The following is a 27,536-nucleotide window of genomic DNA, read 5'->3' on the forward strand; positions in this document are numbered from 1 at the left end:
AAAAAAATAGAAGCTATTCTTACCTTGATTTGCTGTAAATTTCTGGACCAGCACTCAGCAGCACTTTGAAAATCCATGCACTGCAGCAGTCAAGGACAAAGAGACGGGACAAAACATTTGACTACTGAGGTGAAAAAAACGTAACATCTGCTTTTTAACATGGCAGGATCCTGAAAACTAAAACAAAGAACGAAAAAGCAGAAAAAATTGCCTCAAAAGTGAAAAGGAATGTAATGAACAGATGCAATGAAAGTGTATGAAAGCTCTATTTATGACCACTTAATGCCTCTTAAAAGCCATTAATCACATGGCTAAGCTGCTGACAGATATTTCATGCAAGGAAAAAAAAAGCACAATTGATGGACAATGATTACAACGATTCTGTTAAATGTTCACATTTATTCCAACAAAGTTAATTCATTAGTTGCAATTTTGTTCTTACAATGAAATGCACCTTACAAATAGAAATTTGCCTTAAAAAGGCATCTATCAAACTAGTTATAAGATGTGTATGCTGGCAGCCATGAGCTTTTTTTAATATAAAAATAAACTCAAAATCATAAAAAAATCAATATAATTGTTGTATATTTTGTTAGGGAAAGGAATCTATGCATTGTAACAATATCAGGGGATACGAGGTGGTTTTTAGGGATGATTTAATGCAGTAATATACAATCCAAATTTGGAGCTTAAAAACAAACAAATTAATAATTTCAAAAGTAAAACTTTAATATTTCAAATTTTCAAACATTTATTCAAAGGGCCTATACTATGCATTTAAGTATTTCAGAGTAAACTATATCCATAAATATGATCTTATATTAAATTTGGCACACTAAAGAACAAATTATTTATGAAATATTAGTTATTTTTGTACGTTTTTTACGATCTCTTTTGTTGCTTGTAGGTTCCGCCTGTTTCATGACGTTATCCTACAGCTGGACTCGGCTGCGTGTCTGCGATTCGCCCGTAAAAACAAACAACATCCAAACTTTTGCATAGATGTATGTGCACAACATATATCTAGCAGCTGAGCTAGCTAAGCGGCAAAGTTAGTGACTGAGCACCGCTAGCCGAGTGGCGAAGTTTGCGGCTGATCACCACAAGCCCAGCAGCCAAGTAAGTGGCTGAGCAGCACTAGTCAAGTAGCAACGTTATTGGCTGAGCACTGCTATTAATGAGGCAAAATTTGTGGCTGAGCACTGCTAGCCAAGCAGCGAAGTTAGCGGTTGATTCCCGGTAGCCGACTGGCGAAGTTAGCGGCTGAGCAGCGTGAGGTGAGTGGCAAAATTTGTGGCTGATCACCGCTAGCCCAGCAGCAAAGTAAGAGGCTGAGCCCCACTAGCCAAGTGGCAAAGTTAGTAGCTGAGTACCGCTAGCCGAGTGGCAAAGTTAGTAGCTGAGTACCGCTAGCCAAGTGGCAAAGTTAGTAGCTGAGTACCGCTAGCCGAGTGGCAAAGTTAGTAGCTGATACCGCTAGCCGAGTGGCAAAGTTAGGGGCTGAACACCACAAGCTATGTGGCAAAATTTGCAGCTGAGCACTGCTAGCCAAGCAGTGAAGTTAGTGGCTGATCACCTCTAGCCGACTGGCGAAGTTAGCGGCTAAGCAATGCTAGGTAATTGGCAAAATTTGCGGCCAAACACCGCTAGCCGAGCAGCGTAGTTAGCTGTTGATCACCGGCATCTGAATGGCAAAGTTAGCACTAACATCGCTAGCCCATCAGCAAAGTAAGTGGCTGAGCACCGCTAGTTGAGTGGCGAAGTTAGCGACTTAGTTCCGCTATCTGAGCAGTGAAGTTAACAGGCAGAGCACCGGTATCTGAATGGCAAAATTGGGCGTGCATGTTGGCCTGTAGGCGGTGCTGGCTGCAGAGTCTCTTCCAGAAAGGGGCTGTTCTCACTTTGTGATGTCAGCTTGTAAGAATCCATTTGTTTTTGCGGATTGGGAGGGGCTGGTGCTCAGAGCGTGGGTTTTTAAAGGATTACTCAGAAATGTGTGAACGCATCAAACTTTTATAGTGAGGAATGAACATTATAATACACTGAAAGCCCCAAAATTTGATTTTGCATAGTATAGGCCCTTGAAAAAATAAAATCTAAAACAAACTAAAGAAGCCCCTTGAAGGAATAAAAAATAACAATTTGGTCAAACAGGTCTAATCTTTAACACCAATCCTTAAATTCAATTTTAATTTACATTAGCATTAGTTAAAACAAATATTTTAGTGATAAAGGATATAATGTGGCTATTTTTTTTTATGCCAACATAATCTTTTGTCAGAATTTTTAACCAAATATCAACGTTTCAATAAAAGATATACAATGAAATGTATTTATAAACTATTTAAAAAAATTATTTTCTTTAACCAAAAGTGTGAAAAATTCAATTTTTGGAACAGTAAATTGATGACTTGATTGGTTACTGAATTAATTAAATCAAATATTTTCATCCCCATGACCGTGCGTTTAAGCAGGAACTGGAGATGGATGGATTTCTTCACAACTACCTAAGAAAAGTACCTTCCAATAAATTATTACTAATAAAAAAAGGACTGATCAGACAAAAAAGACAAATATTTAAATTCCCAAAGAACCTAAGTCCACATTTGATATCATGTTTTGCTTCAAACCAATAAAAATAGCTAAATTATCTTAATGTGGGGCAGCTTAGTTTGATACTTGCCCATAGTTAGGTTATAGAAAGGCACAAAATTGTACTTTGTACAGACCAAAATCATTGTATATCTAAAAAAACGAACAAAAATATACTTTTTTTAAACAAAAAAAGAAAAAACATCATCAGATATAATATTTTTTAACAACTCGCTTATAGAAAAATCAGTGGATTTAGGTCATAACAAAAGCAATAAACACAAATTGTACTTTGATAATCGTATTTTTTAAGAAATTCCTTTACAAAGCATACATATTTAGAAACCCAAAGAGATTTCTGTAAGAAAACAGTAGAATAGCAACGTTCTTTGTTGTTGCTCTGTTCTTGATGTTTAAAGCTTCCATTGTGCATTTATTTTTTCATCTTAAATACCAAAGTAATGGAGTTCAGCTCAGATTTAAGCTGATCCTTCCCACTGTAATCTTCCTAAACTGGTTTAGATTATTGATACACTGCTGAACTGAGAGATGAACGCAAATAAAGTTTTATTTATTCTTTAAAAACTGTTAGCAGTTGTTCTGAAGATGACAAAGCATTGGAATTTTTTTTAATCTCCCAACATTTGAATGAGTCCCGATCGTGTTCAAATTATGTGTATTATTATTTCAATTATTACCTCACTAAGATGTCATGTTAGTGTGAGAAGTCACACATAGAAGATGAAGGGAAAATATTATGGTGAAATACATTAAAAAGCAAAGAAGATGGTTGTTATGTTGGTCAAAATGACTCCTATTTTCCTGGTTGTCATTTTACTCTAATAATATATTTAAGTCTATGTATGTTGCTCTTTCAGAACAGTGTAAAAAGTAGTAAAATGCGTGTAGAGGTTTTATTTTGACTGACAAATGAAGCATCCTTTGACCGATCCTAAACACTGAAAACGCTCTTTACCTTCTGGGAAGGTTGTCTAAAGTGTGAAATCTCTTGATCACAAACTCTTGAGTCAACAGAAATGCACAGTTCAATCCTTTCTACGGAGTATTTTTCTCAGACATGTTGCTCACTTGAGCCTTTAAACACGAAGCACACAAACATTTTCAGCAAAATATGGAGGTTTGTAATGTAAAAAGCAAATTGTGATGATTAAAAAGAGTAAAAAGATTACAGGAATCTGCCAGGCTGAACAAAACTCGCTTATTTTTATACAAAGTTCTTTTTTTTTTTTGATAGAATGCAGCAATCAATATTCATCTGTTTTCACCACAGATTGAAGGTGAAATCCAGACGTGAAGAAAGTTTTCTTATCGGTTGTTTTAGATTGTTTTGTTTCTGCTCTTTCCTGTCTGCACATGATTGAATACATATTTCTCTTAAAGGGATTATAGACAGAAAGTAACCTTTGACCTCTGTAGAAGTCTTCCTATGTCCAGTCAAGTGTCTACTGGGCGTTTGATTTGCATTTATTTAAATGAATAAAATTAAAACAAAACAATACAGCAAAAGAGAAAGGCTACTGTTTTTAATCTTGTGTTTTCCCACTGACTTTTGCCTTTTCGTGGACTAGCGTGACCTAACACGGAGAAAGGAGTAGAAGAAGAAAAACTCACATGACTTTCTGGTCCTGACCCATTTATTCAAGAATAAATAAATCAGCGGGACAACCAAAAAGTTAGGAGGGCTTTTATTTGGTCCCTGTGGAGCTGGTTAGGAGGCGTGCAGCCTGATTTGCCAGATTAATTACAACATGTGAGATCTACAGTGTCACCTGGAGGTAAGGTGAAACCTTAAACTGGGACCTGGAAGTTACCAGACCCAGTATCTACACTTTTGGTCATTAAGAAAACAAGAAAATAAGAGCTCAGGCAGGGAAACAGCAAAGCTGGATAAATACAGAGTGAAGATGGCTGATCTAACCTGTAAAATATGAAATGACACAATGAAAAAGCCAAAATAAAGGGAAAAAAATGAGTTATATGAGGTACTCATGGCACATTCATGCAAGAAAATCAGGTACACAGAAAACTACTTGATACTTGCAAAGATTTCAAACCTTGTTTTTAGACATTCAGGATACTTTTACTAGATTTTTTGTTGTTTTAGCTGATATTTGTACATGTTTTCTCTAAACCAACACTTTCCACATTTTTTTTTTGGTTTCATTAAGAGCTATGATCTAGAAATAAAGAAAATTATTATCAAAACGGGTCAAAGTAATTTTGCCAGATACTCTTGACAATAGAAAACTTGATTTAAGACTAAAAATACTAAAATTTTACTGTAATTGTATTATTATTTGTTTTGAAAACAGAAATTTAGATTTCTTTTTTTCAAGAATAATTGCTGGTTTTATATTTTATGGGGATTAACTAGATCGGTCAACTTGGACTAAGATGGTATTCTCATTTAGTTTGCATTTTACTCCAAAATGAGTCATTTCCACTCATTACACTACTTTTTTGTCAACATAAGGGTGTAAAAACTCAAAAAATCCTAACTAGTGTTTTGGAACTAGCAAAAAATACATAAATTCGACTGTATAGCATTCAATATTAAGTCATTCTATCGAACAAAACGCTTTTTTAGCTTGTTTTCCCATTTTTAAATGCTTGTGTGGAACTCCCTGTTTTTGTATTTTAATATCATATTAAAATCTTTCTTGTAAATAAATAGGACTTACTGTATGAACAGATATTTTACAATTTTCTGATGATTTTCTTCGTAAATATTGTGTTATTTTCCTATTTTTTGGCTACGTCTTTTTTGCAAAATAGCACTTTTGGTATCAAGCTTGAAGCACAAAATATGAGGGTCCAAAAAACAACAGGTAAGTATAAGTTTGTTGCAATTAATTTAATTTAATTTAATTCTATTGATCATATCCTGTTAAATTCATCCATCTACCTACTGTATGTCCATAAATGGAGAGAATTAGAAAACAAAAGCTCAAAGAAGAACCTGTGAATAATAGGAAGGAGAGTCAGATATACGCTTGCTGGTGCAGCTACCAACAAAATCCTAAATATGTGAACTGCAATGAACTTTCCTTTAAAGTGTTGTGGCACCGTTTGTGCAGGATTCATTCTCTGGCTGCAGGTTGTGCTGATCTGGAGCGATCGGCTCTAACTGGCTCTGTGATGACAGAATCTATGCTGGAAGCTTTTGTCCAGAAAGATTACGTAACAAGAACGAGCTTTGTGTGGATTAGTATCACACACACACCGAGCAAAAGTGGAGATTTTTGGGATTAGAGAGGGCATCTTTGATCAGTCTTTAAACATATTGGATGAATTAAAATGAATTCAGAACAAAATAAAGATCCTCTAGGAATAAATGAAAAAATATTGAAATTTGAAAACTTTTCCTTAAAAGCAGGAAAAATCTGCCAAACGGCCACAAATTCTTATCAGTAATTCTAGGATGTTTTCTTATACTTGGATTATTTTGTCACTGAAAAACTTTCTTTATGAGACATTTTTTTAAAACTAGGGTCTTTTATTTTCTTAAGCTTTGTTTTACTGCACTATTAGATTACACATTCGAAGGACTTGGGAAGTGATCTCAAATGCTTCAAATAAACTTCATCAACCACAGATTCCATAATTTATTGTTAATCCATAGTTTGTCGTTTATAAAATCTTTAGTTTGCCATCTTCTTGTGATTCCAATCCTGCTTTGAGTTTGGCAAACAAAAAAAAGAAAAAGGAGAACCAATTTCTACATTTTTTAATCTTTCAAACTTAGCATCATCTCACTATCTCATAAATAGGATTGAGGATTTTAAATCAGAGCAAGAAACCTTTTTTTTTAAAAATAAAATAAATTTTGGAGCTTTTTCGTTTTTCATCTCATTAAATCCCAAAACACCTTTATTCAAACCCTATCACCAACTGTGCAACAATCTATTCATTTATACCCCCCCAAAAGTATTATTTCTAAATATTTTGAATTTTCACGTTGACCTTCAGTTAGCACCATATTTGGCCGTCCTATAAAAAGTCATTTGGCTAACTTTTCATGGCACGGGCCCAAATGCATAATAGATAGATAGACGGGATTTTTCATGTTGGGTCTAAATTACGCAACAGCAAAGTTGAAAAGCTGAATCCTCTGGGAACGTCTCCTCTGTGATTCCCAGGGAGCAGTTGATGGAGCCAGCTGGGGTCTGGACGCATTTTCTCACATGACACAAAAATGAAAGCAAAGAAAAATATATTTAAAGTGTTTAGAAGAGAAATGCTGGGATCTCTGCCTGCACATTTGCTCTAATTAAGTTTCAATCAGACTGTCTGTGGCCTGAACTGTTGATGGCAGTAAAATGAGAGAGAAAAAGTGTGTTGCATCGCATAAAGATCTGATGTCAAACCACATGTGGCTTACTTTCATCAAGCAGCAGACTCCCAGTTAGTTCCTGTGATAATTTCACTTGAGCGACATACTCTGAATAAATATAAGAAATGACTAAAGTCTTCCTTTACTGTTTCTCGTGGGCAATTCAGTTCATTTGATTAAAAGTCCCACATTGGATGAGTAATTTTGAATAGAAATATCATTAATTGCAGGTACAAAACAGAAAAAAACAAACTAAATGAGAGAATAATTCATCATCAAATCCCTTTGCATGCAGAGTTGATATCAAATAAAAGCATTATCCAAAAAAGAATAAAATTTTTTGGGGTGTTTTTCTCTCAAACACAATCTACTAAGCTATTTTATGAGTGTATCGTGACAGATCTTGAATGATGGCTGGTTTGACAGATTCCTTTCAACGGTTCAAGTCACTGTTTCTTAGACTGACAGTAGAAACAATCACAGATTTTAGTGATATAAATCAAGAAAAACAAAGTTCTTATCAAAACTTAGTGTCATATTTTACAAAGTGTGCAGAACTTTTTTTTTCAGTTTAAACGTATAATTTTTTACAGCCACAAATCTTTTTTTTTTTATACCTGAATAATTTAGAAAAAAAATCTTATATTTGCAAAAACCTGGATGATTACTTAATGAATGTTAAAAAACCTTAATGAAAAATTTGGATAAAAATCCTTTTTAAAGAAATGAGCTTGAAAATAAAACCTGATTTGATCAAATAACATCTATTTAACCTTCAGTTACAACTAGTTTGCTTAATTTTAAAAGTTACAAATTAAAAACCAAGAGAGATTCATGCAATGTAAGCTTCTATAACAAATAATGTGTCATCTATAAAGCTGAGGTAATGTAACATGCAAAGTAAAGAAAATACTCTGTCCAACAAACTTTGATTCTTAAGCATAAAAAATATGTAATAAAAAATGCTAATTTTCAAAATTATTACAAATTTAAATTGTATTTGATACATTAATGTCTATACATGGTATAATATAATATACAGTGAAGTGAGGATAAAGGTTAAAGTTAAATGACAGCAATTTACAATAATTATAAACAATCTAGTTCTTAAGGTCACCAAAAAGGTCACAAGTCCCCAAAGTTTAAAGTGCTTATGTGTGACACAAGTGTTCATAGTGTAAAATGTAAAGTGACAGATGAAATGGTTAACTGAAACGATCAACAAAAACACCAGGATTTGCTCTAAGGATATATTATAATATTTGCATATAGATAATAGATAATATTTTTAAAAATCATGAAATTGTCAAAAACCTGCACACACATTTTAAATAGGCCATGATAAATGATTAAATGCTATTAAATAGGTTTCATATTTACTGGATCATTGATTGCATGTGTATTTATTTATTTATGAACATTTTGGGGTTCCATACCTGGTCAGTACCATGAACAGGTGTACTGAATTAAAATTACCCCTGATCATGTGAAGCAACAAATAGGAATAACAATTTCTTAAAGGTCCAGCATCTCATTTGTGTCAGGTTAAACTTTACATATACCTGTGTTAAGGACAACAGAAGAGACATAAAGAGATTGTTTTTGCACATTCATCAAAAATATGTTGTAAATAATTAATTAATGTAAGTTTTTAAATGCTGCATTTGTTACAAATTCTAAATTTTGAAAGATTGTCAGTTCAGACACTACTAGGGTTTTTTAAATGTACAACAAACAAACTTATAGAGCAGTCCACATAACCTGTAAAAAGTTCTCCTTAGGTGGATTTTAGCAGTGAGGACATAACAATTAACTGTCTTTTTTACTTGTACTCAAAATAAAAAAGGTTGAATGATGATAAATTCCTCCACGAATTCCATTTCTAGAAAAACTGTGAGTCAAAAGATATGTTAGTTACTTCTATTATTCTCAATTTCTCTGCAGATGCTTTTATTTTGGAGGTTTTTTTTTATTTTGCTAGGATCTTTCAAAACTAATCAGTCAAATGGCAACAATCAATGTATTTGTACTAATCTATAAATGTGTTTAAAGCGATTTTTGTGTATTTTGAATTTGGTGTGGATTCTTAGGAGTGATCCTGATCTGAGTCTTATTATCAAAATGGGCATCCTGGGGGGACAGGATGGGGTCTCTCTCATTTCCTGGATCTCGACTCTCAGTAATCATCTTTGTGTGCCTAAAGGCTGGCAGTGAATTTAAAAAAAAAAAAAGGCTAAGAAAAGCAGTCTTAGTGGAACTCATGTTTTAGTCTTTTTGAGGTAAATCAACCACTGATCTCAATTATAGTGATAAAGGGATCACTTTTGAACAATAACAAGTAAAGTTTGGACGTAAGAATCAGCTAAACGTTCATCTCTGAAATGAATCTGTGAGAAAAGACACAGATCTGCAGACACAGTCCCTCTGATCACCCCTGTGACAGATGCAGAGCTGTCACCACGCCTCCTTCGTAACAGAGCTCTCAGTGTAAGGTAAAGGAGAAAAGATCGTTCTCTCCAGACACACCTCCATGCATCAGTCCTCTAGCACTTGTCCACCTAATATGCACTGATCATCTCTTTCGGTCTTACATAACTCCCGTCCCAGGACACAAACCTCACTCTAGTCAGAACATCATCTCCAGTAACAAGCAGAAAGAAGCTCTTTGTTGGTGCTGACAATACAAAATTGGTTCTGATGGAGTTTGATATTTTGATGCCGAGAAAATGATAATTTATGATGTAACAAAAAAAGAAAAAAAAGTCTGTTTTTAATTAAAATAATATATCATTAGCTGCTTTCATAAATGTTAAGTTCCTCTTATTACTGAAGTTTTTACTTTTTTTATCAAATCACTTTTATTATTATTATTATTATTTTAGAAGTGATTTTCCAACTTTTTGGAAAAATAAAGTGGGGAAAAAAAGATGAAATCATCTTTTTTAATACAGAAATGTCACAAACCTTGGGTCATAATAAAAAAGAACATGGTAAACAGTGACATCTTGTGGTGTTAGTCGGACTCTGCAGTTGTGTGTTGAGTCGAAAAAGCGGAAAACGTCTTTAGCCAATCACCGAATAGAATACTGGTGATGCGTTAAGAGCAGCCAATGAACTGCGTCGTTGTTCAGAAGAGCAATGGAGTATCTTGCATTGTGAAGCTGTGAAGCTGAAAACAACTACATCTTACGCTTGAATTAACTGAAAACAGGTAGGTATGAATTAAGTCGATAATGAAACTTTGTGAACTACGTTCAGGCTTCTTCCGGGAACGATTCCGTGTTTGTTCGCGAGACAAAAGACGTTTGTTTTGGCTTTTTTGTTAGCTAATGTCGGGGAGGTATGCTAACAGCGAACTGAGAATCTAACAGCTGCATGGAGGGAGGGACTGTTTATCTATTTAAACTAGTATTCATTTAGTTGTTTTGACTTATAAAGTTTTTTTTAACGGGTAATTGTTCCTTTCCAGCATGAAGGTGGTTAATTTGAAGCAGGCCATCCTGCAGGCGTGGAAGGAAAGGTGGACAGACTACCAGTGGGCTGTCAATATCAAGAAAAACTTTCCCAAAGGAGCAACATGGGACTACCTTAACCTCGCAGGTTTTTAATTATTACAAACTGCGTCATCCTCTAACCTGAATATAGATAATCTTTATTATTTTCTTTGTGATTTCCAGAAGCTTTGATGGAGCAAGCGCTGATTGGTCCATCCCCGAATCCACTCATCTTATCCTACCTCAAATATGCTATAAGTTCACAGGTTGGAAAGGAACTTTTATTTTGAAAAATAAAAAAAATATATTATTATTATTACTGTAATAATTGTTGATGTTTTTCTTCTCTAGATGGTGTCCTATGCTAGTGTGCTCACAGCCATCAGCAAGGTATGTTGGATGATAAAAATGATGGAATCTTGGTATTTCGCAGCATTTTTGACGTTTATTTTTAATTTATAGTTTCACGATTTCTCACGGGACCTCTGTGTGAAGTCGTTGCTGGACATAATGGACATGTTCTGTGGTCGCCTAAGGTACGAGTACTTCCCAGTACATAACAGTATTTTCTCATTGTGACTTTCTAGTATACTTTTGTGTGTGTGTATATATATATATGTGTGTGTGTGTGTATGTGCAGAAAATTAGTCAAGTTTTTAAATCTTCAATCTCCCTTATTTGAAGTTTTCAAGCAATTTTCTTCAGAAAATTTCACTCTAACTTTTAGAAAACCTGCAAGATATCTGTAAACATGCTAAAAAGTTTATTCTCACCTTTTGTGCATAATTACACAATTATTAATGTTCTAATTAAATCTCTAAATTTTTAATTTAATATATGTGCAATGTGTCTTTTCAAAATGGGTCAACGTGCAATATTTCAGACTCTTTAAATTGCTCTTTTTTGTACCTTTTATCATTCTATTTTTTATCATTTTTGTACTTTTTATCATTCTATTGATATGTTTTCTGATGTACATATTCCGTAATCTCTATACTATTTAAACTTGTAGAGAAATCCTATTCCTCTACAAGATTTCCAATGTGTTTCAATATGGCAAATAAAAAACCTTGAATCTTAAATTTTAACACATTTTTGTTGAGCACAATACATGATCTTATTGCTATTAGCCTATATTTGTTCTACAGCTGTGATTGTTAATGTTGTTTCTGATACCTGTGAACTCTCGTCTTCTCTTTCAGCTGTCATGGCAAAGCAGAGGAATGCATTGGGCTGTGTCGGGCTCTGCTGGGGGTGGTGGTCTGGCTGCTGCAGGCCTGTGCGTGGTACTGTGAGAACCTCAGAGAGCTCGGTCCGGCACCCAACATAGAGGCTATTCTCAGAACCTGCCAGGAGAGGCTGCAGACCCTGATGAACAGCACCAAGAACAGAGCTCTGGTTCACATTGCCCGACTGGAAGATCAAGGTTTGGAAGCAAAATATTGAAAGACAATTTTGAAAAATTAATGTTATCCATACAAAGATTATAGGTTTGGTGTGAAATTCCTCTTTCGAAGGTTCCTGGAGCAATGTGGAGCAAGCAATGCTTAAAGTGACAGAAGGTCTTGGAAATGTACCGAACCAGACGTTAAGAACTTCTCTGGAAGAAAGTTTGTTTTTAGTGAAAAGGTGAAGCTTCCTCAGCCACTCAAAAGTGTTTAAAGCAAAAAAAAGTAAAAAACTTTTGGGATAACTCCTGATTTTCTCCACAGTATTCCCAGCATGCTCTCTGTGCAGTGTGAGCTTCCAGTGCGTGCCTCCTTCCCATCAGTTCATGCCTTCATTATGCTGGAGGCGACCATGAATTTGATTGGGGAGATCCAGCCTCTGGTGGAGCAGTTGATGATGATCAAGAGAATGCAGGTGAGCCGGGAAGTCATTAAAATATAGATGTATCATTTATAAATTATTTTTTTCAATATTTTGCAGGTAAAACAAAATAAAATAAAACACGATTATGGCTAAGTAAAGTATGTTAACTTGCAAAACTATAAAGAATTTACATTTTTTGGATCATTTTGCTTAATCAGACCCTTTGAGTCTGAAAAAACATTTTTCTTGATTTACTGTGTAATTATATTGAAATGACATTCATAATTACTTACCTTAGTTTTGCTTAATCCCAAAGTTTTCCTTTTGTAATGAATTTTTTTTGCTGCAAATGAAAGTTTCATGGAAACAATTTATAAATATTTTAAAGATATAAAGTTTAATATGTACATTTATTTATTTTTTTCTTCTAATTTTACTTCATTGTACTACATTGAGAAAGTTTATATTTCCAAAATATAAATAGTTTTGTTACATGAGAAATAATCTTTGGTTCACAGTAATGGAATGTGTCTACAAAAATACATTTGGTGTGCAGCCTCACACATCCAATACAGATATGCAATAAACTTTACTTTAACAAAGTCATAAAAACAAAAAGATTAAAAAGGAGGATGGACAAACAAAGGTTTATGACAAGTGAGAACTTTGGATCTTAAATCTCTGATAATTTTCATCAGCCTTCACACGATCTTTTATTTTGAAATCTCACATGGAGCTGAAGAAAACCTCCAATTTAAACACATTTTTAACCTAATTTGTAGAGCCTGGGTAAGGTGTGGTTATGAGTTAGATAAAATACTGTCAAATAAAGATGCTGCTTGAAAGAAAGGCATTCATAGTTTATTTTGAAAATCTGATCAATTTCCTGTATTTGCATGATGGACAAAACAGATGAATTTTTGTCAGTTTTGTTGCTTTTCTTTACATGGGGAGAAAATTAACATACATCACCAAATAAGAGAATAATCTGTCATCTATTGAGAACATTTGATCATTTTGCATACAAAAAACCCAACAAAATTATAGATAATATTGTTTTGTTAAATGTTCTGCACACATATCTAACATATGGATCTTAATTCATGAAAAAATAAGAAAATAATCCCAGGTTTTAGTGATACAAGTTAAAAAGGGATTGTTTTTGCAATATTCAAACTTACATTTTATAAAGTATGCAAACCAGTTTTACATATTTATTTTTTTCCCCAGCTAGACAATTTTATATTACAAAAACACAAAATAATCCTGCACAATTTTGTTCAGTTGCACCAATAATGTTTGCAGATGCAAACCTTATTTACAAATACAAATGAAAACAGATTTGACTAAAAAAAATGACATCTAGCAGCCAAATCTAAATGTTTCTCTGTTTTATAAAGAATATTCTTAATATTTTATTTATTTCTCTAGAAAATTCCCACTCCGCTCTTTGTCCTGGAGATATGGAAAGCTTGTTTCACCGGCCTGATCGAGTCACCAGAGGGAACAGAGGAGCTGAAATGGACCGCCTTCACTTTCCTGAAAGTAAGATGTTGGAGCCCCTCTGTTTTACTTTCCTATTATTACCCATCAGTATTAGTGAATTTATGAATCCGACATATGAAATGAGTTAATTATTTTGAATAATGAGTGCGAGTTTAGTGTTAAAAATCAAATTTAGCTTATTAATTTTCATACATTTAATGTTTTGAACAGCTTTTGCAGAACTGAGCTGCAGTTTGTGTTAATGTCAAAGTTTTTAAAGAAATAAGCATTCTGTTGAACTGTTTTTTGGATTAAACAAACTTTTTTTTTTACTTCAGATCCCTCAAGTTCTACTTCGACTTAAAAAATATCCTCAGGGTGATCAAGGACAGGTAAATAATCCGCACCGGTTTCCTGAAAACTAGTGGGAAAAAATGACTAGTTAAATTTTAACTCACTTTTTATCTGTTTAATATGCATCTATTAGTTATTTAATGATGATTTTGTTTTAGGTGGAGCAAATTTTATGCAGGAAAATTCAGGAAAAATGTAAGCAGAGAGGATTTTTTCATTTAAATGTTTGTTTTCTCCAGGATTTCATGGATGATGTGAATGTGGCGTTTCAGTACTTGCTTAAACTCACGCCACTGCTCGACAAAGCAGACCAGAGATGCACGTAAGGACTTGAAACTATGCGTGCAGAACTTTTGATGATGTTCAGATAAATCGAGCAAATCCCCCGTTTCCTGGTTTTGTTTCTAGCTGTGACTGTCTGAGCATGCTCCTACAGGAGTGTAACAAGCTGGGTCTGCTGTCGGATTCGAACACGACCAGCCTCACATCCAAACGGTTTGGCGTTCTTCTCACTCGTTTTTCGGTCACACCTTTGGTATCGGAGCCACCATGTTGACAAAGTACAACCCATCTACGCCCCATCCCCGACCTTCTTATCCCCCCTGCCCTTTTCCCTGCCCCGCCCCACCCCCTCCATGCACATTTGATTTAGGACTGAGGACAGGGAGTCCGCCCCAAGGCTCAAAACGGGAGACAATGCTAACAAACAGCCCAACCCCGTCCTCATCCTGAGAGCTGAGCCCACCGTCACCAACATTCTCAAGGTAGACCCCATCAGTACGGGATGAGAGAATTATTATTTTTACATTATTTATCTCACTAGACGGTAGATGCGGACCACTCCAAGTCCCCTGAGGGCCTTCTGGGCGTTCTGGGACACATGCTCTCAGGGAAGAGCCTGGATCTGCTGCTTGCAGCGGCAGCAGCTACGGGAAAACTCAAATCCTTTGCGAGAAAATTCATTAAGTAAGTACTCACTTTGATTCACGATGGAGGATAAGTGGTTTTTCCCCTATAATTTACTTGATCCCCTTCTCGTTTTTTTTTTTTTTTTTCTCAGACTTAACGAGTTTCCCAAGCACATTAGCGGAGAAGGATGTGAGTGTCAATGCTGAGTGACATTTTCCTATTTTCTTTGTTAGAATCTTTAATGTCTGTTAATGTCTGTTTCTCTTAGCCAAATCTGCCTCTGTGCGGGCCCTGCTGTTTGACATCTCCTTCCTCATGCTCTGCCATGTCGTGCAGACGTACGGCTCTGAGGCAAGTCACTAACTAGAAGTTTCACATCAAGGCCACTAGAGGTCAAAAGAAGACTGAAAATCTTAACCTGTCTACTGGATTTCTAAAATAAATGTAAATAAATCATTCTCTGACTTCAGTGCATTTTGGTTACTGAAAATGTTATCAAAAATGTGTTTTTTTTAACAATGTGTCAGATATAACAAAACTATTTAAAATCTGTTTATTCACCTTATTTTTCATAATTTTTTTTTATTTAGGTAAAAATAAACAGGCAAATGATCATGTTTGCAGAAAAGTTATTGGGTATTTTTATTGGTTTTATATACTGTGAAAAGGTAACTTCCTCTACACCTCAGTAACCCATGAAATTTTTCAAAACTATTTTTGTGTGCTATAATTCAGAGACATATGGATCTTTCCACTTCTTGTTTTAAAATGCATTTAATGGTGTAATTTATATGAAAAACGTTGAGGTAAGTACACTAAAGTGCACTGATTTCAGAGAATCACCCAAATATATCGATATATTTGTTTGTTTTTTTCCTCTTTAGGTGGTCTTGTCAGAGCCGAGTCCCATGGGGGAGACGCCCTTTTTTGAAACCTGGCTGCAGACGTGTATGCCGGAGGAGGGCAAAACTCTGAACCCTGACCACCCTTGCTTCAGACCTGAACCTGGAAAAGTGGAGAGTCTGGTGACGCTGCTGAACAACTCCTCAGAAATGAGGCTAGTGTAGGTCGCTTTGTTGGCATAAACAGGGATTATGGGTTTCAAACGGATTTAAAAAGACCTTTCAGCTGTTTTCTAATAGATTTTTTTTTTACAAATGACCAGCTGCTATCGATCAGGGTCAATATTTGCTGTTTTATTGGGATCAGCCTTCTTTAAATCCAATTAAAAGGATTATGTTTTTAATCACCCCAAAGGTAATAAACACCTAAAAAAAACTTTTTTGTTTTTTTCTTAGTGACAATTTAACTTTTTTCTAGTTTTTTTTTTTTTTTACTTTATTTACTTGATTAAACTTCAGAGAGATATTTATTTGCTTACATTTTTATTTTGAGCTTATAAGACATGCTACAGTGGCACTCCTTGCACTTTTTGTTTGAACTTATAAAGATAAGGAAGTTTTGCTTTATTAAGACTTTCAGGGAACTGTTTATTTAACTTTTTTTCCCTTCTTGGAGCTATTTATTTTTTAAATATTTTTTTTAAATCAACTAAATTTACTGTTGGAGTTTGTATTATTCTATATTTTGATGCCAGTATTTTCGCAATTACAGCAGAAAATATAAATTACTGGCCTTCTTGACTATTAATAAGCATATAATTTGATCTGTACCAACTACATCTCCAAATTTGGATTTCCTTCTTTTGTTTTAACAGTCAAGTGAAGTGGCATGAAATCTGCATCAGCATTCCTGCGGCTATTCTGGAAATTCTCAATGCATGGGAGAAAGGTTTGCTGTCAGTGGAGGCCGTGCAGGTCAGTCTGGGTTTGTTTTTGATTTTTTTTTTTTTTTTTTTTTTTAGAAATAGAAATATATATTTTAAGTCCTTACTCTGGAAGTCTGACTCAGCTGAGCCATGAGCGAGTTTGGGGAAACTGATGCAAAACTGTTGCAACATTAATGACATCCTACAGTGTAATGCTGCCTGTCACTTGCTTTTCTCTTTCCACTCAAAGTGGAAGGATGCTGTTTTTAGATCTTGTAAGTTAAGTAATAATCCACATCCGTCTTGTAATCTCTTTCCTTCCTCCTTTCTGGTTGATGACTTGCACTGATTGCAGAATATTACCGACAACATCAAAGGGAAGGTCTGCAGCATGGCCATCTGTGCCGTGGCTTGGTTGGTGGCCCACGTCAGGATGCTGGGAAGAGATGAGAGGGAGAAACCCCAGACGATGATCCGACAGCTCATCACCCCTCTTTATGCAGAAAACACCCTGCAGTTTTACAGTGAACGGTACAAAACGCCATCAAAAACCCTTGGTGGGGTGTGAATCAGTTTCAAGACTAATGCCGTCCCCCTTAAAACCTCACCAGGGTCACCATTATGAGCTCCATCATGGAGCACATGTGTGCCGACGTCTTCCAGCAAATGGGCGCCGCGTTGCGCCCCCCGGTGGAAAGCCAGGAGCAGATTCCTTACCGCAACCTGCTTCCTGCCAAAGAACCGATCCGGAAGGCCCTCAGCAGCCAGTTCCAGACGGTTCTGCGCAAAGGCTGGGTGGACAGCCAAGCTCTGCATCTGTTCGAGGGTCTCCTCAACATGGGAGGGGTCTTCTGGTTCACCAATAATTTGATTAAGGTGAGAAAAAGGAAGAAAATGCTTCAAGTTCCACTTCGATGATCTTCCCAGTAGTCTTTAAATCATGATTATGCAGTTTTTAGCCAAACTTGAAACACTTTGGCTGTTTTTAGGGCTTTGCAGAAACTCTCCCAATAGCTTACAACCCCAAGTTAACATTACCTGTGCAACAAAAATCGGAACACTGAAAAACAAATTATCTATTATATATACCGGTAAGTTATTTTTGTGAGCTATTTTTATACCCGGAAGTAAAACGACTCGATCTCGGAGGCTCCGCCTTTCACTCCTTGAGGGTTCCACTCACTTCATGACATCATCCTAGAGCTGGCGTGTCACCCATGAAAAAATGAGGAGAATTTTATTATTATTATTATTTACATACATACCCACATACAGTGCAAATTCAGTCAAAAAATGCAGACACCACCAGCTGAGCATTTCAGGGTTTATTTAATTGATAACATATAATCCCCGTATGAAAAATCATCTCCTCTCCTTTCTGCTGTTGCTCAATAATCCACATTTAAACCAGTTCTCCCAATTTGTCGCTCGATTTTTCCACCAGGAATTAGTCTGCTCCCTTTCTCCTGCCGTCTTCTCAATTCATATACTACAGGGGGCACGGATTCTGTCAGGCAGGCCGCTGCTGGTCCAGCCTGCCAGAATCTGTGCCCCCAATAATTTGCAGTAGAAACAATTATTTAATAATGTTCTTTTGTCACATGCTTCTGTTTCTTTCATAAATTGCAAGTTTTATCGTAAATTAGTCAAACAAGTGTCATTTTTCTTTATTTCTTAACACGAGAAGCTGTCGTTTGACATAGAAATGTGGGGGGAAAAATGCAAATATGAGAAAAAAGCTCTTAAAAGCCTTAGAATAGTGTATCGTAATCATCCACCTTCTTTACAAAACAGGAGCGTTACAAAATAAATCAAAAATGCCTGAAAGTGGGGATACAAATTCTGGGAGGGGGAGCTTACTTTGGCACCACACTGAACTGGAGGGGGGGCATGAAACTAGCTGATCTCTGCTAGCTCGAGCTGCTAGCTTTGTTTGTGTTAGCCTGGAGGCGGGGCAGACTCTTCCTGAAAGGGGATGTCTCACGATGTGATGTCAGATCGTGAGGACCGCCTCGCTTTTGTGGGTATGGGAGGGGCCTCTGTTGAGAGCGCAGGTTTTTAGTGGATCCCTCAGAAATGTGTGAACGGATCAAAATACCATTTTGGGGTTCTTTGTTGTTAGGAATGAACATTAGAAAACTCTTAAAAGCTCAAAAAGTAGAATCTTCATGGTAGAACTTTAGAATCTTTAAATAAAGAAATGCAATTTTGAGCTTTTTTTTCATACATGTCCTCAATTATGAGAAGAATGCTACAAAAACATGATAAAAACACAATTTTCTGTCTTTAGAATAGTTGATTTACTGAAACTGTTTTATTTCAGGAACTTCTTAAGGAAACACGGCGGGAGTGGGCCAACCGAGCGGTCGAGCTGCTTTACAGCATCTTCTGCCTGGACACTCAGCAGATCACCCTGACGCTGCTGGGCACCATATTACCCAACCTGATGACTGACTCCGCCCACTGGCACAGCCTGTCAGACCCACCCGGGAAGGCTCTGGCCAAGTAAGAGCTTAACGCTTTGATGCTGGTGACAGCAGCAGCGGCGGCGGTGGGCGGTCTTTAATTCTCCCCGTGGTGTCGCAGGTTGTCGGTGTGGTGTGCGCTCAGCTCTTACTCCTCCCACCACAGAGGCCCGCTTTCTGCCCGACAGCGAAAACGACAGAAAGAAGATATTGAGGTACAGCATTTTTACTCTTTTAGAATATGCTGAGGTGTAGAAAATGTGTACATTTTTATAAAATAAGCTTTTTTTGCATCAGTAAAACTGGAAAGACGACTTCAAAACTCGATAAGCGTTCATGAATGTATTGTTTGCAGGACTACAACAGCCTCTTTCCACTGGATGACACTCAACCGTCTAAACTCATGCGGCTGCTCAGCTCCAACGAGGACGAGCCTGTAACTCTTTCCAGTCCAGGTCGGTGTAGTCAGCTTTCCTGGTCTTTTAACTTAAGTGACTCAGTTGTTGCTTATGAAACTATCAGCAGATTTCACTGTATTTAGTGATACAAACTTCTTAAAACTGTTAGAAATTAATATCTAGAGCTTTTTCAGCTCTAAGGTGCATCAATCTATATACACTCACTCAATACATAAATTGTGCTGTTTGTTTATGGTGGGAAAAAGTGAAATGAGTAGCCTACACCCTCAGTACTTTCAGGTTTCAGGTCATTTGTGTGGTAAAAACCTTCATTGTTTACAGTGATTTTCTCCCAATGGCTTTTTAGGGATCTGAAAATGAATCATTTGACTATAATTATTGTTGTGGAAGATAATTGAGGTGTAATATATCCGGGAAAACGTTGAGGTTTTTATTTTTTTTTTACCTTTCACGTGTGTTAATTTCCTGTTTTTTGTGGTTTGAAACTGTTGTATGACAGGATTTTTACGAGAAAAGCTCATCAATAGCATTTTTTGAATTAGCATGAGGTAGGAACAAATACACACCAAGTTTAGCTTTGTAAATATTGTGCTTTATGCTCATATATTACGGGTGCAACTATTAGTCGAATCGATTTATGTTCCTATGATATGACCAGATCACGATTGGGCAATCAGGAGGAAACCCAGCTGCAGTAAAGAATCACAAGCACATTAAATCATAGTCCAAGGGCTTTCATTTACATAAGCCATATTAAAGAAAGAAAACAAGCCAGGAAACAAAACGAGCTCCGTAAATATACTGACCCTTTTTATTGAAGTGCAGGCAGCTGTGACTGCTTAGGAGGAGCCACAGGAGAATGGGCGGAGTCACAGCAGCCTGCACAGAAGCAAAAGAAAAAAGTAACTGATTAAGCAGAACAAGACAATCTAAGACATATTGTTAATCAAATCAACCTATATATTTATGAAATTGCCTAAAAATTAAAAAAACTGATTATAGTCGATATTGGAAAATATAAATTTGCATTGAGGCACAGTAGGTTGGTTTTATTGGACAACACACATATAATGGCAGCAAAAATGGATCAATCCATCATTACAGTCGAATGTGTGGAAACTCTTTGAATTTAGTAAAGACGTGTGACCATACAGTGGGGTAGAATGTTCCTTTTGTATTATTTTGATGTGTAAAAACAACAGTACTTGTTCTGGGCTGAGTCTACTTAATTTGTTCCAGATCGAGTCCTAATCCTTGCATTTCGTCTGTATTCAGACTGGGGTCTACCAGAGATTTCTGTTCTGGACTAAACCTTGTCAACAAAACCACATGACTAAAGATCTCCTCAGTCGTTGGCCAACAGTTTTTTGAGAGGGGTCTTCACACTGAAGCTTTGTTCCGGATTATCGGGGGAAACGGCAAATTCTGATTGACTTTAAAGGGTAACCAAACCAGGAAGTTGGAGGCTGACTCCACCCACAGCCGAAATTTGAGAATCCAGTCAGAGGGGTGGGGCTTTGGGGTTGGACTGTTATCATTGGTGCAGCTGCAGATCATAATGTCAGACTTCTGAAATTTACTTGGTTTGACCAATCACAAAATTCAACTGCAATACCTTGATTCAACCTGTAGAGGGCAGAACACAGGCAGTTTTTGACTATATATTACATATTTTTGGTAATCGAATCATAAAAATAAATTGTTCTCTCTGTGATTTATCTAAACACTGCAGCGTGTCGTAAACAGCTCAACACCAGAGTGGGTCTAATACAGAAAGCAGTTGCAGCATGAAGCTTTTCCTATTTGCACTTTCAGTCAATCCGTTCACATGATTATCAGCTTCTGGAATTCTCACCCTCACAGATTTGTTTGTGGTATAGAGCTAAACCTGGGATTAATGAACCGAAGGGGAAACTGCCTGAGCTTTGCTTTTTACCCGCATACGAGAAACACTTCATAATGCAGCAATCAGTCACAATCTGAAAACCACAGCATGGGAGATTGATGGGTAACTTGAACGGGATGAAACTGGATAATTATGATCCTCTTTATGTTTTGAACTCCTGCAGAAAATTAACATATTTCTATTTCATACAAATAAACTAAGAAATGAAAGCAAAAAGCTTCGAAACTGTCAGTAATTCTGGATAAATTAAGTATTTAAAGACTTCTACTGTCTAGAAGTGGTGGGGATTTCATAGGATGTTCAAAAAGTCGTTTTTTTTAATATAAATTCACAGAAAGCTTTTTTTTATATAAATAATTATGTCTGCTTCTGTTTTTTCTTTAAATGAAAACTCAACTTTATCTAAGTTTTTTTTTTTTTTATGAGTCTTTTTTGGTAAGAAACCGCTGACAGCAGCCTAATCTCCCAAGCTTCGGAATTAGCTGCTTATAAAATAAGAATCTAGCTTTCCGATTTAATAGTAAGTGTGACGCTCATCTTAAATGGAATTGTCTTTACTCTGGAAATGAAACTGTTAGTTGTGGGTTTCCACAGCATGTGGAAAGAGGAAAAACGATTGTTGAACTTTGAGTGTCTGGAACAAAGGTCTGCAACCTCAGACTCCTTTTACTCCAACATTGTGGCTCTTTGATTAAAGAAAAATGAGTTTTTAACTTTAACTGTAAAATATAAAAATAAATAAGTAAGCAGTAGAGTAAAAAACTTTATACAACCTAATTCACAAATCAAAGTCAAACATTTTGAAAGATTTTTGTGAAGCATTGAAAATCAATTTGAGGTCAATAAGCACAAACTGGATTATGGATTATAAGGGGAAATTTTCTATTTTTGAACAAATTCAAGAATTTTAAATTCAAGAAATACTTAAAGGGTCACTTAATTAGCTCATGATTTATTTTATTTTGTTAGATTTACACATTTCAGGCTGAAACGCACCACTTTTTTTTTTTTAAAGTTCACTGCTGAGATTAAACTTTCTACTACTTTATTTGGGGCCCTTTGATAATCCTATGTGGCACAGGGACTTTTATTTTGAAAGGAAGTCATGTAAACGTATGTCAAAAGTTAACTATTTCAAATTTAAATCTCATGTTTATGTTTAATTTATCCCCCCCAAAAACTACATAATTTATATTCATCCTTATAGTAACTATAGCATAAATATAAATCTGTTTTATTTTTCTAAATGAGGTAAGATTTTGTGGCTTTGACTGGATTGTTTTTGGTGGGAAATCGACCCGAAGTGTTGAAGGTCACATCAATGTAATTCCCAGATTTGTTACTGATCATGACAAATGAGACATTTTAAAAATAGAATTTGGGTTAACCCAATAATTGCATGTCTGTGTTTGTGATTTTGAAACTGACCTCAGAAAGTCCCAGAATGCTTTGTGTCGATGCTGTTGCTCCACCAGAGTTCTGGTTTTGAAACTGAAAGTTCTCTCAGCTGCTAAAAACCAAACAATAATGTAGTGGGAAAAGCGGAAGCTTTCCTCTTTAGACAGAAAGCACATGATTATGTAAGGCAAACTGCATTTCATTGACTGCAGTATTAAATGTGAAACTGTCGTGTGTTTTGTCGCCTGCAGGAGACCGATCTATGAGCAGTTCGCTGTCGGCCTCTCAGCTCCACACCGTCAACATGAGGGACCCGCTCAACCGAGTCCTGGGTGAGGCTCTCTGCTCCAATAAAGATTTACACTCCAAGATACAAATAAATGTTTGATTATACTTGATTCACGTTGTGCAAATCAAGTTTTTTAACTATCTACATGTGATTTTCAGTTTCTGAAACAAACTCCTATTCTGCAGAACTGCAATAATGACGTTATTTTTTTTAGCCAATATTGCATAATAAGTATTTTGTAATTTTAGTTTAAGACGTGAGAATGGACCCACATTAACTCTAATTAAAGCAGGAATAGACAAACTAATTAGGAACACAGAGATTAAATCAAATGTTTAAAGTTTATGAGATTTTGGTCCATAATTTAAGTTAAAAAAACACATTTTGTCCCCTTATCTATATCATAAACTAAAAAATAAGTTTGTGACCCTTCTTTATTCTTCTAACGCCTCCTCATGTTCCTGATGCTTTGAATACTTTTATCTTAGGGTGTTTTATCTGCTCGAATACGAGAGTCACTGCAGTGTACTTAGTTAAATATTATTTAAAAATTCTTAGCATTGCCTACAGTACTTTATTAAAGCAAAAAAAGTCATTTGTTATTGTAACAATCTGCATTTGTACGACAGACACTGAGGAAAACATGGAACAAGTCAATGAAAAAAAATAAAAACAAGACTAATTAAATCAACCAAATGTAAGCAAAAGAAAATTCTTATAAATTCCTACAAAATTTTCCTATTTTTTCACTACTTTCAATTTTCTTCCCCTATTTCATATCTCATCAAAAATGTATTACAATATTATTTTTTTTACATAGTTTTTAGATTCTTCTTTAGTGACCCGTGTCTTTTTTTAATTTTAGTTCATCACTACTAAGACTAAGTTATGACAAAAAAACTGTCTTTATTTCTCACAGTTTAAAACACATTTCTTGCAGATTTTAGTTCACCTTTTTGTGAAAATCTCTAAATCCCGAGTCAAAACGTTGTGTAAAACATTTTTTGTTTAAAGTGTTGGAGGTTTGTTCAAATCAATTTGATTATTAGTTTTTTTTTTTCAACTTTATGATGTCAGTTTAATATTTTCACAATGTTTTAGGGAAATTATTTATGTCACTAATGTAAACTATGTACCGGGACAATGTTAGAAAAATAAATAAGATATTAGAAAAATATATTAAATTTAAGATGGGGATGTTTTTTAGTAGATAATAATTGCTAAACACAAATGACTTATCATTAGTCGACTAATTGGAAAAAATAATCGGTGATTAGTCGACTATTAAAATAGTAGCAGCCCTACTTATCACTGAGAAACGCTTAGATCTTTAGAGAGGAGGGATTTCTTTGAGTTTTCTCATCATCTTTTACTCATTAAGGGAAAAAGAAATTGTTTAAATTTTTGTTCTATAAATCTGTCGGGTGTGCCTGCGTGAAATTCACATCCGGACACCACGGGGAGACACTCTGAGGTCATTTCTGTTATTTCTGGCGAGCTGTTGCATCATGGGCGTTTTAGATGAGCATCATTTCTGATAGGACACTCATAGATACACAATCTGGGGTAAAAGTCAAACGTCTCCTGAAAGAGGAGGAGGTGGTAACTGCTAGTAAAACCGCAAACATTAGGATAATATTACTCTTATTTAAAGCGAAAACAGAGTCATGGATGAGCAAAGGAAGTCCTCCCGTATTAAGTATTTTATTATGTTGCTTAGAGCTTTAGCTCCTGCAGAAATAACCTGGAACAGTCATCTTATCCATGACTTATCAGTCATATTTAAGGTAAAATTCTTGACTATTTCAGATCAATCTGACAAGTCCATCCCTGAATAACAGCATAAACCATGTAACAAACATTTTAACTCAGCACTGTGCTTTTCACAAGATTACTTTATTGAAAATTTTATAAATTGAACTACTATATAACTTGTAGTTAAAACTTACTAAAACAAACAAAAGTAGAATCATGACCAAACTGTGACAAGTGAACCATTCCTGTTTTCTTTTAAAGACCCACTTTGATAAAAATCACATTTTTGATGTTTTAACATGTTTTGTATGGTATTTTTACCACACAATTAAAAAATTAAGCTTTAAAATGAGTTTTTTTCTTTATTCACATCAATCAAATCTAATAAACTTTATTGTCTTGGAGGAAATTTGTCTTAGACTCACAGTGCCAGTGGATACATAACTACAGTGGCGCGCACATACATATCTATGTACAAGTATAACAGCATACAACACACATAAGTGTACAAAACACAACACAAAACATTTGGAGTATTTAATGTGCTGTTTTGCACGTCAAAGAAGAAGTTTTTTGAACAGTAACTCAAAGTCAGACAAGGTTAAAATCATAAAAGAGCTTTAAAAAAACATCAAATGTCAAGTACATTATCTAGAGTACATTCTAATCTAGGGTCAAGTACACTATAAAAACTGCTTGTAGGATTATAGTTGTGGCATCCACTTGTTTTCCCCCTAAAATTGCTCGCCATTTTTGTTGCACCAGTAACGTTAAATTGGGGCTGTAAGCTATCTGGAGTGTAAACAGATGGATGATGGGAAGTGCGGGTGGGCTTACCCCACGCCAACAGTCCCGCCCAAAACTCAAAAGTGAATTTCTTTTGAACTACTGTTGTTTATTTACATGATTTCCAATATATTGCATTTTTCTGAGTGTCATGGGTCCCTGGCTAAATTCTCCAGTATCATTATTTATTTTTAGGAATTAAAAGTTCTAAAATTCATAAATTTTCTGTCATTTTCAAGCATTTTTTAGGATCTTTATATGCTTATATTTTTCATTTTCTTACATAAACTACAGTTAAATATTAAAGAAAGCTACTCTAATTTATCATATGTAGTCACATTTTGATCAATTTTTTTTATGACAAATACTTTTTATACAAAATGTGTAAACATTCAAAGAATCCTTGGATCTAATAGCTGGTTGACCCTCCTTTGGCAGCAAGAACCTCAACCAAGTTGACGTTTTATGAGTTTAAGCAGATTGTGTTAATCTTGTGATGTGACTCAGATGAAGATAGAACATATTTTATGACAAATTCATACAGAAATCCAAGTAATCCCAAAGGATTCACATACTTTTCTTGCAACTGTGTATCCTAAAACTCAATCATACAAGGGGCCAAAATCCAAAACACACCATAAGACAAGATAAACATTTATTAAACACACTAAAACTAATTGTTTTAACGTAAATATGAATTAAAACAGTCAGGAATATTATTCCAGAATGAATTAATTTAAACTTTAAATAACTTTGAATATTTTATTCTCAATAAAAATATATTTTGTCAACTTTTTTCAAGTTAGAAATAAACACAAGATAATAAACTTTGAAAATGACTAAAAATTGCTAAAACAGCATAATCATAATAAAAAACACCTTTAAAAACATTAAAAGACGATTGAAGTGGGACTTTAATGCCCAACTTTAATTTTATCTGTTGTCTCCTCTCCAGCCAACCTTTTCCTTCTCATCTCATCCATCGTGGGGTCAAAGATGGCGGGCCCTCACACTCAGTTTGTCCAGAGCTTCATCCAGGAGTGTGTGGAGTGTCTGGAACAGGGCAGCCGTGGGAGCATCCTGCAGTTCATGCCTTTCACAATGGTGAGTCAAAGGTGACTGTCTCCGTCTGAGACGGGATCAGGGAGGAGTACAAGCAACTCTGGAAGAATGTATTTACCACATTAGCCTCTTATCTAACTGCTAAGCTGACAGATGTTTTGTTATATAATAATGTTTTTGAAATTCCTGACTTTTTAGGTAATGTGACTCATTTTCTCCGACATGTTCCTCTTTATTTCCTCAGGTTTCTGAGCTGGTGAAGCTGCCCGCTCTGGCCAATCCTAAAGTGGTCCTGGCCATCACCGACCTGACTCTGCCTCTGGGGAGGAGGGTAGCAGCCAAAGCCATCTCCGCTCTGTGAACACTAAGCTAAACTCCCAACAAGAAAAATGAAATGTAACAAGAGCAGTAGAGATGAGTCCTTTCCTCCTGTTAACTGACTTGTATCTTTTTTTTTAAATAAAATTTAATAAATTTCATAAAAATAAAAAAAAAACTCTACTGTTGTTCAGTTGTTTATACAGACGATGTGACATCTGCTGTGATCAAACCTTGTGAACGATCACAAGTCGCATCACATGAACGTAAAGGAGAAGCGTCCTCTGAGGTTGACGTCGGTGGTCATCAGGCACTTGCGACATTTCCTCGAGGGTTGCCGCCTGACATTGCAAAACGAGAGTCACTGTTT

The 27,536-nt window shown here is 35.6% G+C and overlaps 2 protein-coding genes across 4 annotated transcripts in view; both read left to right on the forward strand.

The window, feature by feature from the left end:
* Positions 1–4,119, forward strand: part of kcnj12a (potassium inwardly rectifying channel subfamily J member 12a) — a gene marked incomplete in the record, with an annotated part of 12,971 nt that extends 8,852 nt beyond the window's left edge. For both annotated transcript variants that reach the window (XM_024285762.2, XM_036217231.1), the window contains 1 exon segment: positions 1–4,119.
* A 5,895-nt stretch (positions 4,120–10,014) lies between these two features.
* Positions 10,015–27,344, forward strand: med24 (mediator complex subunit 24). Of its 2 annotated transcripts, none has more exons than XM_024285288.2 (26): positions 10,015–10,157; positions 10,416–10,546; positions 10,624–10,706; positions 10,792–10,830; positions 10,903–10,976; positions 11,643–11,866; positions 11,958–12,069; positions 12,153–12,303; positions 13,684–13,797; positions 14,076–14,129; positions 14,331–14,413; positions 14,500–14,586; positions 14,744–14,855; positions 14,915–15,057; positions 15,152–15,189; positions 15,269–15,351; positions 15,885–16,063; positions 16,718–16,817; positions 17,124–17,299; positions 17,380–17,644; positions 19,092–19,273; positions 19,355–19,448; positions 19,589–19,688; positions 23,208–23,288; positions 26,742–26,890; positions 27,093–27,344. In XM_024285288.2, the coding sequence occupies exons 2-26, from the start codon at positions 10,417–10,419 to the stop codon at positions 27,207–27,209; spliced, it is 2,970 nt and encodes a 989-aa protein (XP_024141056.1). In that variant the 5' UTR covers positions 10,015–10,157; position 10,416; the 3' UTR covers positions 27,210–27,344. The 2 variants fall into 2 exon arrangements, with proteins under 2 accessions (XP_024141056.1, XP_024141059.1); XM_024285291.2 differs by having other exon boundaries at positions 14,756–14,855.
* The last annotated feature ends 192 nt before the right edge of the window (positions 27,345–27,536 follow it).

This window comes from Oryzias melastigma, linkage group LG19, assembly GCF_002922805.2.
Source record: "Oryzias melastigma strain HK-1 linkage group LG19, ASM292280v2, whole genome shotgun sequence".
In the NCBI taxonomy this organism is placed as follows: domain Eukaryota; kingdom Metazoa; phylum Chordata; class Actinopteri; order Beloniformes; family Adrianichthyidae; genus Oryzias; species Oryzias melastigma.